Genomic DNA, 14,930 nt, shown 5'->3' with positions numbered 1-14,930 from the left:
AGTACTATACCCTGCAAACAAGCAACAGATGGCAAATGGTCACGGGTTGTCGCATCACCCGACAAACGTGGCCAGACATCTCGAAAAAACGCACCGCTGAACTATGCAAACTCAGCAGCGTAGTCATTCGCTCTCTTACAGGGCTCTGGCTGATAGGCAACCATGCATGATAGGCTACAACGACTTCTGTCGTAGCTGTAGAGACGAGGACGAGGAGGAGACAGTAGAACATCTGTTCTGCTCCTGCTCGGCTCTCAGTAGAAGGAGGCTAAAATATCTGGGCTCACCTTTTCTTAATGACATTTCAGAAATGGCTACTATAGGCCCCAGGAAGATAGCAAACTTTGTGAGAGCATCTGGATGGGAGCACTGTTGAAACCCTGACGAACGGGAGGAGACGAGGAAAAGATCCAAGCGGAATCACAACGGGTCACTTGATGGTGCAGTCATTGCATATCAACGTCCAGACAAAGAAATAACCGTAAGAATCTTATTCCAAAAGGCTTTGGATATAAACATTTTCGTTTTATGAATCTCAAGCACTTTAGAAACTAAGACTTATAATATCTGTCGACTTCTTTTTTAATGATCCTCCAATATACATATGTATTGTAAGTTCTTGAAGTTGTAAATTATCAACATTTTGACCTGATGACCTAATTATGTATTGAATATACCCTCGAGTGTTATCTATGAGTATAATTTTTGGATAGCCCTACAAAAACTAAAAAACGATCCCCTCACGGAACAATAAGCACATTCTTTAGAAACCTTTCATTATATTGGGAAAGTAATTAAGTTTAATTGTTTTGCAAGTCATAAAACGACTAATTTAATGACTTTTTTTGTTGGTTACGTTAATAGAACTTCAATGTGATTTCCGTTAGAGGGTCAGATGTTTTTCCATTAATTGCCAAACATGTTCTTTCGAATCAATGCCAAAATACAGCGTACCAGGCAAACTCTTTATAAGAGAGGAAAAAAGCTCCTTTTCTTTTCAGAAAACTAAAATAATTATTAAGTTTTACTGATAAGTCGGTTAGCGACCACAAGATGAGATCACGTGCCCTTCAGTCGGTCAACGAATTTGAATAGTTTTCCTCTAACAAATTGTACAAACATTAGACAATAGAGAGGCTCTAATGACATACCCTCACTATCAATAACAGAAAATATAAAACAAACGAGAAGGGACGTGTGAGACGCTTCTTACGCGTCACAACTTTTATACCCGGCACTCAGTACTACATTGCACCTTAGCGGTTATTTGTCAAATTTTACATTTTTTCTTCATCTGTCATCTACATCAACAACACTACTCACGCCAACACGCTCCTTTAGCTCGCCACCCTCCCCTAGAAACACACACTGCAGAGTCAGGGCAGAGTCGCGGAAGCAGAATGTGAATGAGAGAATGTGTAAACAACAAATATAAGCTGCGGGACGGGTTGGGTTTGGCCACTGCAAATTAATTTCTTCATTGTGGCTATAATAATGCTCCAATCTGATAGTGATCTGATAGATATGGTCATTCCCTACGGAATGGCGTTTTAAGTTTTCTTTTATCTTCAAAATTGTAGATGTGGAAGGTTTTCGCCCTTTTGCGGGGGCGTGGCTCATTTTTTAAATACACTGGTTTCAATGTGAGCATACAGCAGCTGGTGCCAAAATTTGGTGGCAAGACGGACAGACGGACGGAAGGACGGACAGACATGGCTCTATCGACTCGGCTATTGATGCTGATCAAGAATATATATACTTTATGGGGTCGGAAACGTTTCCTTCTGTGCGTTACATACATTCACTTTGTGCACAAATACAATACACCCTATTTACTCTTCGAGTACCGGGTATAAAAAGCAGAAAATACAACGACCGGCGGGCCTATGGTGCAAAAAATGGTTGACGTGTTTGTTCACACGTCGATCGCAACAGCAACAAGTCAAACAATTGGAAACATTAAAACAACAAAGTCTATTAATTGAGAATACAATAATCATTTGATAAGATACGCTTCATGCTAACAATATAAATAGCTAAATGGCGAGGGATATGCAGGCCTGGTACATGCTGCACTTCAGCGATAAGTTAAGACATCCAGACTATAGGGAATATACAGTTTCTATCACAATTGAGACGCAATTCCCAGATAGGTTTTACTTGTTTTCGTAAATATGTGGCCCTGAACTTCGTGAAAAGTGAGACCATAATACCAAAATAAGTGGGTCTTATAATATAAATTATCAATAGACTTAAACAAATAGAACTTGGTTTTATTTTTAAAGCCTTTACAGTCTTATGTCCTAGATCTTATACCATTCCTAAGATCGTTCTATGTAGATGTAGATCTGTAAACTTCTGTCTTATTCAAAGAACAGGGTTATTAGATCACATAAGAAATATAAGGTATATAAATGAATAAGTTATCAGGTCGTTACCATTTTCTGGCCGCCTTTAATTACCCCATTGTCATTTATCTACTAGAGTTCATTATCTTTTAAAGAGTACTTTTTACCGAATATTTTAAGAGCAAATAAATGCAACAATTATTAGGTATTCTCCAATCGAAAAAGGCCCATTTGTTCCCTTTTCAATGCACTTTACAATATGCACAGCATTGAAGAATCATTGGATGATTAATGGTTAATCCTATTTTATACATTTTTAATCTTACCTTTATTTGTCAAGAGACTTCGTACAACTTTGAGACAGTTTTTGCCATCGACATTCTTGGAGGCATAGTACATGAGCTCCCAGGAGCTGGCCGCCTGCAGCAGCTCCAATGGCAGCTCAAACAGAGGGGCCTCCACGGCACCCGAGATGGGACTCTGGGCAGGTGTCCCCGGAACACTGCTCTTTCGCTCCCCCTTCGAGGCAAAGTCATGGAGCAGGGCCAGCAACGCGGCAGAGACGGATATCGGCGACTCTGTGGTCTTTGGCGCAGACTTAATTTGCTTCACAATGCATCGCATGCGATCGACTGCCTCCAATTCGAGTTCAAGCCGCGTGGGCGGCGGCTCAAGACCGTTGACGATCGCCGACATGGAAGAGCAGGAGCTTGAAATGCTTTCAAAGTCGGAGCTGCCACTTATTTCCTGTAGCTTGTCCACCGTACGCTGGCAGTTCGTCTGCAGATTTTTGCCCAGCAGTTTGTAGGTGTTTTCAAAGTGTTTGCTGGCATTGGAGGGCTGCAGGGTGATTGTGCCATTGGCGGACTCTTCGGATGTATTGGGCTCCAGGGAACTGCTCGACTTGGCGGTCAGAGATGAATCTATGAAACCATCTTCACTCCTCAAGGTGCTATTCAATTGTGTTCCATTCTCAAATCTTTGGCTATAGTCGTCCGCATCCAGTTCTGTAATGATGGGCAGATTGTCGACTCTCTTGAGCAGACATTGGCTTCCATTTAACTGGTGGTGTTGTGGTGATTCTTGTAGATTGCTTTTACTTCGATAAACAGTGTTGAGGAGTGGCATTTTGGTGAACTTGCATTGTTTTTAAACGCGAACCTTAACTGTTACACGAAGTTTGACACACAATTAAAGTTTAACTGAAGTTTTTTTTGACATTTTGTGTCGTTTAACAGTTTGTTAAATAGGAAGAATAGGAAGTTTTTGAGTATTGAGTTTTGACGATTGTGATTAGGTCAGCTTGTTTGAGAGTTGAAAAAGTTTGTTACTTTAAAGGGCACAAGCCATGGTGCTGAGCGTTAAATTCTCATCTGGCTGCCACAACCGAACCGAACAAACGTCAGTGGTTCAAATGCTAATAATGATAATTACATAGCAGGCATGTCCAGCAGCCTGCTTAGGATTTTCGGACTCAATAACCGATAAGATAACTGAAATAAGATTACCAAGTACCCAAAAGAGGAAATTTAATAACTGTCTGCGAAAGACAGATCTGAAATAAAGTTAAAACAAAACTTTAAAAAAAAACGAGAAGGGACGTGTGAGACCCTTCTTACGCGTCACAACTTTTATACCCAGCACTCAGTCCGGTTATTTGCTGTTATTTGTCAAATTTTACATTTTTTCTTCATCTGTCATCTACATCAACAACACTACTCACGCCAACACGCTCCTTTAGCTCGCCACCCTCCCCTAGAGACACACACTGCAGAGTCAGGGCAGAGTCGCGGCAGAGGCAGGGGTACAGACGTGTCAGAGGCAGAGGCCACAAACTGCGCGAAGCAGAGTGTGAATAAGAGAATGTGTAAACAACAAATATAAGCTGCGGGTTCTCGTTAAACCCGGTACTCGAAGAGTAAATAGGGTATATTGTATTTGTGCGGATAACGGTTGTATGTAACGCATAGAAGGAAACGTTTCCGACCCCATAAAGTATATATATTCTTGATCAGCATCAATAGCCGAGTCGATTGAGCCATGTCTGTCTGTCCGTCCGTCCGTCTGTCCGTCTTGTTTGTCGGCTAGTTCTCAGAGACTATAAGAGCTAGAGCCACCAAATTTTGGCACCAGACTGCTGTATGCTCACACTGAAACCAGTGTATTTCAAAAATGAGACCCGCCTCCTTCCGCCCCCGCAAAAGGGCGAAAACCTCCCAAATCTACAATTTTGAAGATAACAGAAAACTAAAAACGCCATTCCGTAGGGAATGACCATATCTATCAGATCACCAAATTGGGATACGATTGGATTATTATTATAGCCACAATGGAGAAATTTTCAGTGGCCAAACCCACCCCGTCCCACAGCATTCACACTCTGCTTCGCGCTGTTTATGGCCTGGCCCCTGACACGTCACTGCCTCTGCCGCTGCCTCTGCCGCTGCCTCTGCCGCGACTCTGCAGTGTGTGTTTCTAGGGGAGGGTGGCGAGCTAAAGGAGCGTGTTGGCGTGAGTAGTGTTGTTGATGTAGATGACAGATGAAGAAAAAACTTAAAATTTGACAAATAACCGCTAAAGTGCAGATGTAGTACTGAGTGCCGGGTATAAAAGTTGTGACGCGTAAGAAGCGTCTCACACGTTCCTTCTCGTTTTTTATTATATTTATTATTAGGCAAACGTCAGCTGCCACAATCTACCGAAAGTTGTGTTTCCTCCAAAAATACAATGGCAAGTTGCAAATTTGTTTATGCCCATAACTCATTATTTAACATACAATGGGGAGACCGAAAAAAAAAATCACAAATATTTCAAAGCTCTGCTCTAACACCACGACACACAGCGACAAGAGTGGACTACAGACTGTGGATATTATGTTGGAAATTTAGTGTCTAGCACTAGAGAAGAAAAGTCGGAACATGAAAATTAGTTCCATAAATTAGTTAGACCAGCCGCTGGAATGAGAAGCATTGTGAAGGTAGCCCAAGCGAGGCATCATTCCAGCATGGCCAAGATCACGTAGGTTGACGTCTTCGGGATGAAGTCGTAAATCAACCAAAGAGAGGCCTTAGAATGCTGTTGCCTGTTACATGGGGAAACAGTGCATCTTAAGAAGCTCTGCGGCAATGCTCTGCTGCCTAATCCATAAATGACTCGCCCCTCTGCTCTTAAAACCCATTCGATCATATTTTATATGCCTAGCAGCACAGTGAACGGAAATTGAAGACCACAGCTGAGATCTGAGCTAGAAACAGAGACGCTAAGTCTGCTAACGGTTGTGCCAAATGAACGGCAAACATGAGATGACCAACATAAAAGAGCTAAAAAAAAAATTATTCAGAATACCTAAGAGAAGGAGATGATATAACTTATTCGAGTAAACGTATTTCATATTTGCGTTGATTCAGAGTTGAGATGAAAAAACAAAGCTATGTACAAAGAGCGTAATCACAGCGGTTTATCGACATTCACAGAGAGTAGCTTCCATTTGCATGCATTTGATGCGTCACAGACCTTAAAGGCAGAACCACAGGTTGTAAAAACGTACATATGCACAAATCCCTTTATCGCATAGATAAATAATAAAGCACATGACAAAATGAGCAACGACAAGTATCCACACAAATTGATTGGTTGATGGACAAAAAACAAAATTAGCAAAGAAGTGAAATGGAAAAAATGAACCAAGGAACGAGCCAACGGCGGCTGAGGGAAAAGCTAAATAAAACTGAAAATAACACAAAAATGGAAAATCAATTCGAACACGCCAAAAAGAAATGAAAAAAAAAACGCCATCAGTAACTAATTTTGGATGGTATTTTTTTTTCGATATATGTATGTATGTATGTACATTGTACATACTTATAAATCTATTTTTTTGCAATGTATTTGGTTCACATCAACTTTCACAAAAATATGTTTGATGTTTATAATTAATTAATGGAAAGAGTTGGGAGCATTTAAGAGCCTTTTTATGGTATGTTCAACATGGGTGAAGAGTAATTTAATCATTCATGTTCAATAGCAAGCAGAGGAGTACTTATAAGCCCTGACCAGCACTTTCATAAATCTGTCAAATGATGAGTAAGTACGAGATGAAACTATATGTCAACCAAAAAACAGTCTCCAAAACAATTAATTAAAGTTCAATTCCTGCCTAATGGGATTTAAAAGGGAAGCAGAAGAAGTACATATCTTAGATCTAATTGTAATGAACTTTGCCACCTCTAAAAAAAAAAGAGCTACCATAGAAAAAAAACCTTAATTCATCAAAGAAATGCCCCAAATCTTTCAGAAAAAGTTGGTTCGATTTTGTCGAGTAGTGTAGTGTGAACAGTGTCAATGTCCTCCCAAATAGGCCAGTGACACACATGACACAAGAAAAGAAGAGGCAAAAGCACAGAGTTAGCAAAAGCCGAGAGCAAAAACAAATACAAATATCTGATAGCTTGGAAGAGGGCGCCTTCAGGTGCAGTGTTGCTAAATGACGCAATGTCAACCCAAAAATGATCAAGAATATATGTATGTATATACTTTATGGGGTCGGAGACGTTTCCTTCTGCGCGTTACATACATTCACTTTGTGCACAAATACAATATACCCTATTTACTCTTCGAGTACCGGGTATAACAATGAAAACGAGAAGGGACGTGTGAGACGCTTCTTACGCGTCACAACTTTTATACCCGGTACACAGTAATACATTTGTACCTTTGCGTTTTTTTTCAAATGTTACATTTATTCTTCATCTGTCATCTACATCTACATCAATTCTCACGAAAACACGCTCTTTTAGCTCGCCGCCCTCCCCTTGAGCCACACACTTCACGAAGCAGAGTGTAGATAAGAGAATGTGCAAAAAACAAATCAAAGCTGAGGGCCGGGGTGGGTTTAGCCACTGCAAATTAATTGCTTCATTGTTTCAATAAAAATGATCCAATCGGATCCCAATTTGGTGATCTGATAGATATGGTCATTCCCTACGGAATGGCGTAGTTTTTAGTTTTCTTTTATCTTCAAAATTGTGGCTGGGCTCCTTTTTGAAATACACTTGTAACAGTGTGAGCATACAGAAGTCTGGATGTAAAACTTGGTTGCCCTATCTCTTATGGTCTCTGAGTACTAGGCGCTCATAAGGACGGACAGACAGACATGGCTCAATCGACTCGGCTATTGATGCTGATCAAGAATATATATACTTTTTGGGGTCTGAAACGTTTCCTTCTGTGCGTTACAAACATCCGTTATTCCCCACAAATACAATATACTTTTCGAGTACCGGGTATTAAAATCTAACAAAAATGTAAACCATTTGTGTCTGTGCGTCCATTTCGATAGGGTTATTTGCCACAAGTATATGGCTGGTCATAAGCAGCTTTGGGGTTTAACAAACGTACCTGACACACTTTTGTGCCATTTATTTTTGGGAGAAACCAGCACCAATAACAAAAAAAATTGCACGAGAGATTATTGCCTGGGCAGTGGCCATTTAATGTGCCCAATAGCTTACAAAGACACAAAAATAAAGTTTACGGCTAGCATTAGACCAACTAAGACCAACTTGATGGAATGTCAGCTAACTTCATTTTGAGAGCTCTGGTTGTCAGAAAAAGAATATTAGGTTATCTTATAATACAATCAAAATGGTCACCAAAATAATTCTAGCAGTGAAATCCAATGAAAACCTATTGCAAGAAGACCCCTGATGACTGTCCAGCGAATCCGAAAACACACACACATGCAACACGCGCGAGCAAATACCTAGCACCCAGCGTATGTGACTTTTACGGTTAATGTTCTGCGAAACATAAATGGCGAGAGTATAATCAACGTTGCAACGTAACGTTTTTTTCCAGCACGACAGTTAAACCGTTGATTGATGCGGAAGAGCCACTGGATGATAATGGTGATCAATCAGGCCAAACTAGTGCTGGAAGCCGCTGAAAAGCAATTTCAAAGAACTGGACTAGCGGCATTCGTCAAACTGTAGATGATAAAGAACTCAACAAACAGCTGTTTGGGTGTGGTGAGCAGAGGAGGAATGCCGTAGACAGACAGGAAATTCCGTTAGAGAGGGAAGATAACCGAAACGAATGGCGCTCCTTATCAGCAGTAGCGTCAGCAGCAGACGAGACGAGGAGAAGCCAAAATACGAAACAGAGCTGCTTACGGAAAAGCGATTATGTAAAGAGCGGCCTCAGCGCGCATTGAAAAAATTAAAGAAGACGTCATACACACACAATAATAAGCAAACACAAGAACACAACTGCACAAACTCGATGTAAATATGTAAGAGTCAGCTGGCACCCACAAACCCATTCATTAAACACGCCGCCCCTTTTAAATGCTGACAACAGCAACAATTTTCTTCTACATAATTCACCAAAGAAAATAAAATAAAAGAAATAGGTAAAACACACACGAATGAGATATTTTAGTTGTAGTTGTAGTTGTCCTAAAAATACATTTCAATTTGTATGACGGCACGAATATCTTCCACTTGGAGAAATTCCAACAGTTTCGATTTTGTTTTTGGCACAAATATGTACATAAATATGTACACGGTATGAATAATCTAACCATAAGTGTATTAATAATTTTGCCTTCATGATTTTCGCATTTGCCTTTGGCACACATTTCTCTACTGTATTTTTGGCAAATACTTTACGCGCGCACTCACAATTTCACTGCCAACAAAACACACAGTTTATGCATCCACAACTTGCACTTGTGCCTTATCTGGGTGTTTATAAATTATTAATGCAATGTATGGCACACATTCACAATTTTGAGACGTTCGCCGACGTTCGCTTTGACTAACAATTTTTAAATTTTACACAAATGCACGCGGTACATTCCTCACGGCGACGATCGAAACGAAAATGGGGAAACGTGAATAATCATATTGCTCTCTTTGATAATATTGTTTATAATTTAAAAAGTCAACCTCTTTTGCCCACCAAAGCTTTATAAACCATGCTTCCCCGGCTGGGAAATTGATGAGCACAAAAAGTGGGTATGGACAACAGGCAAAACAGGCACAGAAAATTTAGAAATGTAAGGCAAAATCCACACCTTTACCTAATAAACATGATATTTTCGAAAGCTTTCGGACTCATTTTTGCGTTTTGTGATGAGTGGCGCTGCCAGATTACGCGGGAGCCCAGCAGTGTTGCCAACTCGCTGGTCATAAAAAGCTAAGCAAGCTTTGAAATACGCTAGAAATAGCCAAACAAAAATTGTATAAGCTATAAAAAAGCATTAGTAGTGGAACGATATTTGCATATATTTTTAAAACTTATCAAGCTTGTCAAAAATATCGTCTTCTGCAGCTTAATGTAAAGCCTAATAATCAGATTGAAAAACACGTTTGCTAGCAAACAGTACAATATATTTTTCTAGCTGCAGAGTGTGACCAAAGGTGAAAACCGAATATAAGGTTAATAAAACAATGAATGCAAAACGGATCCATGCAGGAGATTGCAATTGATTGCAAATGAAGTATTTTTTTGACTCCGACGATCTATTTAGACTCTCTTTTAAGTTTTTGCGCACTGTTTTTTCCTCCATTACGCAAATTACACACCAGAGATAATTGTCAACCATATATTTCTTGCCTGTGGACCAGCTGTTCCCTCAGTCCACACACGCACTTCGTATCGAAATATCGATAAGAATCCGTGGATTTTGTTAACGTTGCTGGATACTCAAGAAACAAAAAGTCGAAAATTGTTGGCTGTTTTTTTATATGAAGTTTGGCAGGAATTTGTTGTTTTTGTCGTACTTGATACCCGCCTTTAACTTAAGAATCTTAGATCTGGTTGAAAATAACTTTGTTTGTCTGACTGATGCAGCTCAAAAGGGGGCCGAACACTTTGTGGTTTTAGCTTACCGTCTGCTTTACATAAAGCCGCCAGATGCTTTAAAAAAGCTAAAATTACGTCAATTTTTCGAGACACATAGCTGTAATACCATTTTTTATATTTCTTGTGTATTCAACATAAAGTACCAACATAAAGTATCTGTTACAATTTATCCCGCATTTGGCAATTGAAAAACGCTAGATCAATAGATCAAGTGGGATAATAGCTTAATTGGCAACACTGGAGCCCAGCCCAGCTGTTTGGAGATGTTAAATTTGAGCGACACGGTCCAAACCTTGATGAAATTATGCAGGTGGTCTCGTCGGCTGTTGAGGTTTAGAATTAAGAGAATTAAGAGCCAAAGCAAAAAAAGATGTCTTTGAAAACAAAAACAATGACTAATTTCAAGTATTAAATTATTAAAAATCAAAATAAACTCTTTCTGGTGGTGGACAACCACCTCACTCACTCTTGCTACGCAGAGCCCTTTCACTCGCACTTATTAACATCATAGTTAGGGGCTCCGTTTTGCAGACGAGACGACCTTGTATAACTTCATCATGGGTCAAAAAACTCAAACGAATTTAGAACCTGTCTTGTAGTTCTGGTATTTCATACTAATTACTAATTTTATGAATACTTGTCAACAGTTCAACATCACTGTCTACTGCAACAAGTGTTGGCAGGCGGCGGGCGACTGTGATTTAAAACTTTATATGCAACTTATACATATGCTATTTATGTTCTATGTGGAATTTTGCAAGTTTTATCGATGTAAAACTGATACTTCCTTTGTTTCTAATTATATGTAAAATAAATAAATCAATTCTCTCATTCCCCTGCAATGAATCAAACATTTAAATCATCTTCATTTTGCTTCTGACTAAGAAATAAATAAACATCTTTTTAAACACTTTCAAACGATCTCCTAAAATAGTTTCGCATAAATGTCACAAAATGTATGAAAATGTGCGACAACAAAAGCGGCACTGGCATGGGCAACAAAAAAACCAATTTCGAATATAGTATATTTCGCAATTTATTTTTAATCCAGTTTTTAGCGTAGATAAAAGAAAATTGCGTTCTGCCTCAAACGATCGTTTGGATAAACAAATTGAAAAGTCTTTAACAAATATAAAAAAGAGTATAGAAAACAAGAGGAAATGAAGAATGACAGCTTTAAGAAAAATTTCGCCTTTTGCTGACAAGAGAAGCATGAACAAATAGTGATATATACACAAGAGCCCATGGAAAATACATTTTGTATAGTGTAGATTGTATAACACACCGAATATGATTCAAATTCTGGCGACTACCAGAGGCTTTACCTGATATATTCAAAATAGTTGGGCAATTGAATGGCACGTGAGGTGGGTTCCTCACAAAAGGCCATTAAAAACAAAAAGACATTAGGAAAACTTTTGGACTGCTTTTGGGTACTACTCCAATTAAATGTTTGGAATTTACTTATATTTTAGGACTAGTTCAATGCAAAAACACTCACGAAAATAATTGAGGCACTCTCTAGTCTGTTCCTTGGTCAAACCCAGACCATCGACAGGTATGGGCAGTGCTGGGGCGGGCACAAACCAATCCTCATTCGCATAGCCCGAGAAACTGGTTAAGAAATCATTGCGAACTTTGTATTTGGGTATCTGCTCCTCCAGCAATGAAAATATCTCCACCTCCGGCAGATTCTCACTGCTGCACAGCTCTGCAAGGGAACACACCAATTAAGCGATTAGCATGGCTATGAGAATTGGTCGGTTAACATCCTCCTACCGGTTAAACAACTGGCATCGCAGGTCTGTGGTTTTTGTGGTGTGGATGCTGCTGCCGTCGCCTGTTGCATGAGACGCTTCGTCTTGAGCTTGGGCAGGTGCTTGCTAAGCGTCGCCTGGGCGGAGGGACTGAGCGGCATTCGGCCGCCATTGGCCCCCAATGTTACAGATAGCATTAAATGTTGAATTATTTTTAATTGGTTGGCCTTGGTTTTTATTCCTGGGGAGACAGTGATTTTCGATCTTTTGGAGTCTGTGTAGTCCTCGAGTGTGCTGCTGGCTGCTTCCCGTCTTGTCTTCAGCCAGCTGCTTTACTTTCTAGTTAGTAAGTCGCTCAACTAAAAAAAAAGGGAGAGAGAGAAATGTGTTAATTGTCTGGAAATCACATGAAACTAATAAGCCAGCTGCCAAGCGACGCTTTTTTATACCCGGTACTCGAAGAGTAAATAGGGTATATTGTATCTGTGGGGAATAACGGTGTATGTAACGCACAGAAGGAAACGTTTCCGACCCCATAAAGTATATATATTCTTGATCAGCATCAATAGTCAGAAGACAGCTCGACTCCTGCAACTCTCAACTCAGCAGTCGAAATCAGCAGGAAGTGTGGGTCTGGTCTGCATTTCTGTAATTGCCCTTGAACTTCCCTCCCCTCGGTTTGGGGTTGGGATTTTGGCAAATGCCAAATATTCAAGCCATGCACTTGCCACAGCTCCCTCTCGGCTCTCTGGCTTTCCCTTGGAGTGTCCGGCAAAAAATATTGTAATGCAATCATGGCCAATATGTATGGCCACAGCTGGCCCTGGACGGCGACCATGGACACAGAATTGGGGAAATTTGGGAAATCTCTGGTACCAATCAATGCAAAAACAAATCAATCTGTGCTGGTGAGCCATCTTAAAATAGTTTTCATATATGTATTCATAGATCGGTAAGTATATTTACATAAGTACATATGTATGTATAATATAGAAAACATATGAAAATGTTCATCCTTAATGATAAGACAAAGTCACTAATAATATTTGCATTCCTATTGCATATTCCTACATACAGTTCGTCAAACTATTGAAAATAATGCTTCCAAAAGAGTGCATGGCTTCTATGGGCTCGTAATAAGTTTTAAAAACGTTTTTGTAGGGAATGACCATATCTATCAGATCATCAAATTGGGATACGATTGGATCATTATTATAGCCACAATGAAGAAATTAATTTGCAGTGGGCAAACCCACCCCGTCCCGCAGCTTATATTTGTTTTTTACATATTCTCTCATTCACACTCTGCTTCGCGCAGTTTATGGCCTCTGCCCCTGACACGTCTCTGCCTTTGCCTTGTCTCTGCCGCGACTCTGCCATGACTCTGCAGTGTGTGTCTCTAGGGAGGGTGGCGAGCTAAAGGAGCGTGTTGGCGTGAGTAGTGTTGTTGATGTAGATGACAGATGAAGAAAAAATGTAAAATTTGACAAATAACCGCTAAGTTGCAGATGTAGTACTGAGTGCCGGGTATAAAAGTTGTGACGCGTAAGAAGCGTCTCACACGTCCCTTCTCGTCATTATATTGACTTTGTGCCTGATTCACACAAATGAGTGTCTAAACGAAGTCTGCAAGTCATATTGGAGTTTCGAGGTTGATACAAAAGCACAGAATCCAACGCCAAAGAGATGCCCCACAAAAGACTGAACTGAAAATAAAAGATACGGCTACGTGCCAATAGCCCCGTCCGCTGCACTCCATAAGCGTCGTGTTTTGTGAGGAGTGATAATAGTTTGGAATGGAAGTGATCAGAAATGAGAGGCCACATTAAATGGAAGGCAAATTAAACAATAAACAAAAGCACACAAAACACACAAAATCAAAAGAGCGAGCGAGAACAAGTGCAAATTGGAGTTGAATTGCAATTATCTCATACATTCTGCGGGGAAGCCATGACGCACAAAGCGAATGTCCATTAAATCACTGAACTTTGTGAAGCATGTGACGTTGGGACCCCAGGGAAAGGAGACCAGAAAGAGCGGAGTGTCTAATGGGTGATCCCTCCAGCGATAAAGACACGAAATGATAACGCTAGGAAGTCAGGCAATTGTCTCGTATACCTGGTACTCGTGCGGTGCAGGGGTATTTTGTTTTTATGCAAGGGTATTACTCAGACTACCCACTGAAAGAATATTTTAAACGCTTATTCTTTATCAGTATTTGAAAACCGGCTTAGCGGTGTCATGGCCTTGAGCCGGGAAACCATCGCTACCTACCCTAAGCCGAAAAATATATGAAGATATTTTCCCTCTTCCTCTTTTTGTTAACACCTGGATCTTGACAACTACAGCAGCTAGAAAATGGTTAGGTTTGGATAAGTTTTACAGCCAGAATAAAGAAAGTCGGATAGAATCTGATAAGCGGGGTATCCCATAGTCGTAATGTTAGACATTCAGGTTTTTCTTCGCTGCAGTTCGTCGAACGTCCACCGCCTGCATTGCGTAACACAAGGCGCAAGAAAAGAAAATAGAAAATGTTGAGAGAAATGTACATAAAAGGACAGACTGACGGGGAAGGGGGGACAGACAGAAATAACAACAACAAAACAGTTTCGTCAATGAAAGACCGGCGACGGCGTTAAACGGTAATAGTTTGACAGTGGCTGCAAATGTCGATGACGCTGCTGCCAACTTGTCAAACATACCCGCACTCTGTCACACACACACACTCACGAATCTAAAGGCATTTCTCTTTCCGTTTTTCCAAGCGTAAAGCGCGCAATTGTCAGCCTAGAACCCAAAGAATAAAAAGGTAGATCTGAAGAGGATGGGATGGCATAATGCTCTAAAATTAATTTCGAAGCAACGACAACCCTCAAATGCTTGCCAAAAGAACGACAAATTTTTTAAAGTTGCGTTTGCTGTGCGGATGCCGATCGTTTCCCACAAATTTGTTTTGGGC

At 40.3% G+C, this 14,930-nt stretch overlaps 1 protein-coding gene across 2 annotated transcripts in view; it reads right to left on the bottom strand.

Moving 5' to 3' along the window:
• The window catches only part of LOC117902094 (trafficking kinesin-binding protein milt), a 33,050-nt gene that overhangs the window by 17,337 nt on the left and 783 nt on the right, over positions 1-14,930 (bottom strand). Inside the window, exons 2-3 of one of the 2 annotated variants that reach the window (XM_034813192.1) lie at positions 11,994-12,330; positions 11,716-11,925 (exon numbers count right to left, since the gene is read on the bottom strand). In XM_034813192.1, coding sequence (XP_034669083.1) covers positions 11,716-11,925; positions 11,994-12,168 — 385 coding nt within the window. In that variant the 5' untranslated portion in view covers positions 12,169-12,330. Of the gene's footprint in view, positions 1-2,674; positions 3,554-11,715; positions 11,926-11,993; positions 12,331-14,930 lie in introns of those variants that run through there. The other variant, XM_034813190.1, reaches the window with a different exon arrangement.

The sequence above is a fragment of the Drosophila subobscura genome, chromosome U, assembly GCF_008121235.1.
Source record: "Drosophila subobscura isolate 14011-0131.10 chromosome U, UCBerk_Dsub_1.0, whole genome shotgun sequence".
In the NCBI taxonomy this organism is placed as follows: Eukaryota; Metazoa; Arthropoda; class Insecta; order Diptera; family Drosophilidae; genus Drosophila; species Drosophila subobscura.
Note: the sequence above shows the minus strand (reverse complement) of the source record. Positions and strands in the feature narration are given on the sequence as shown.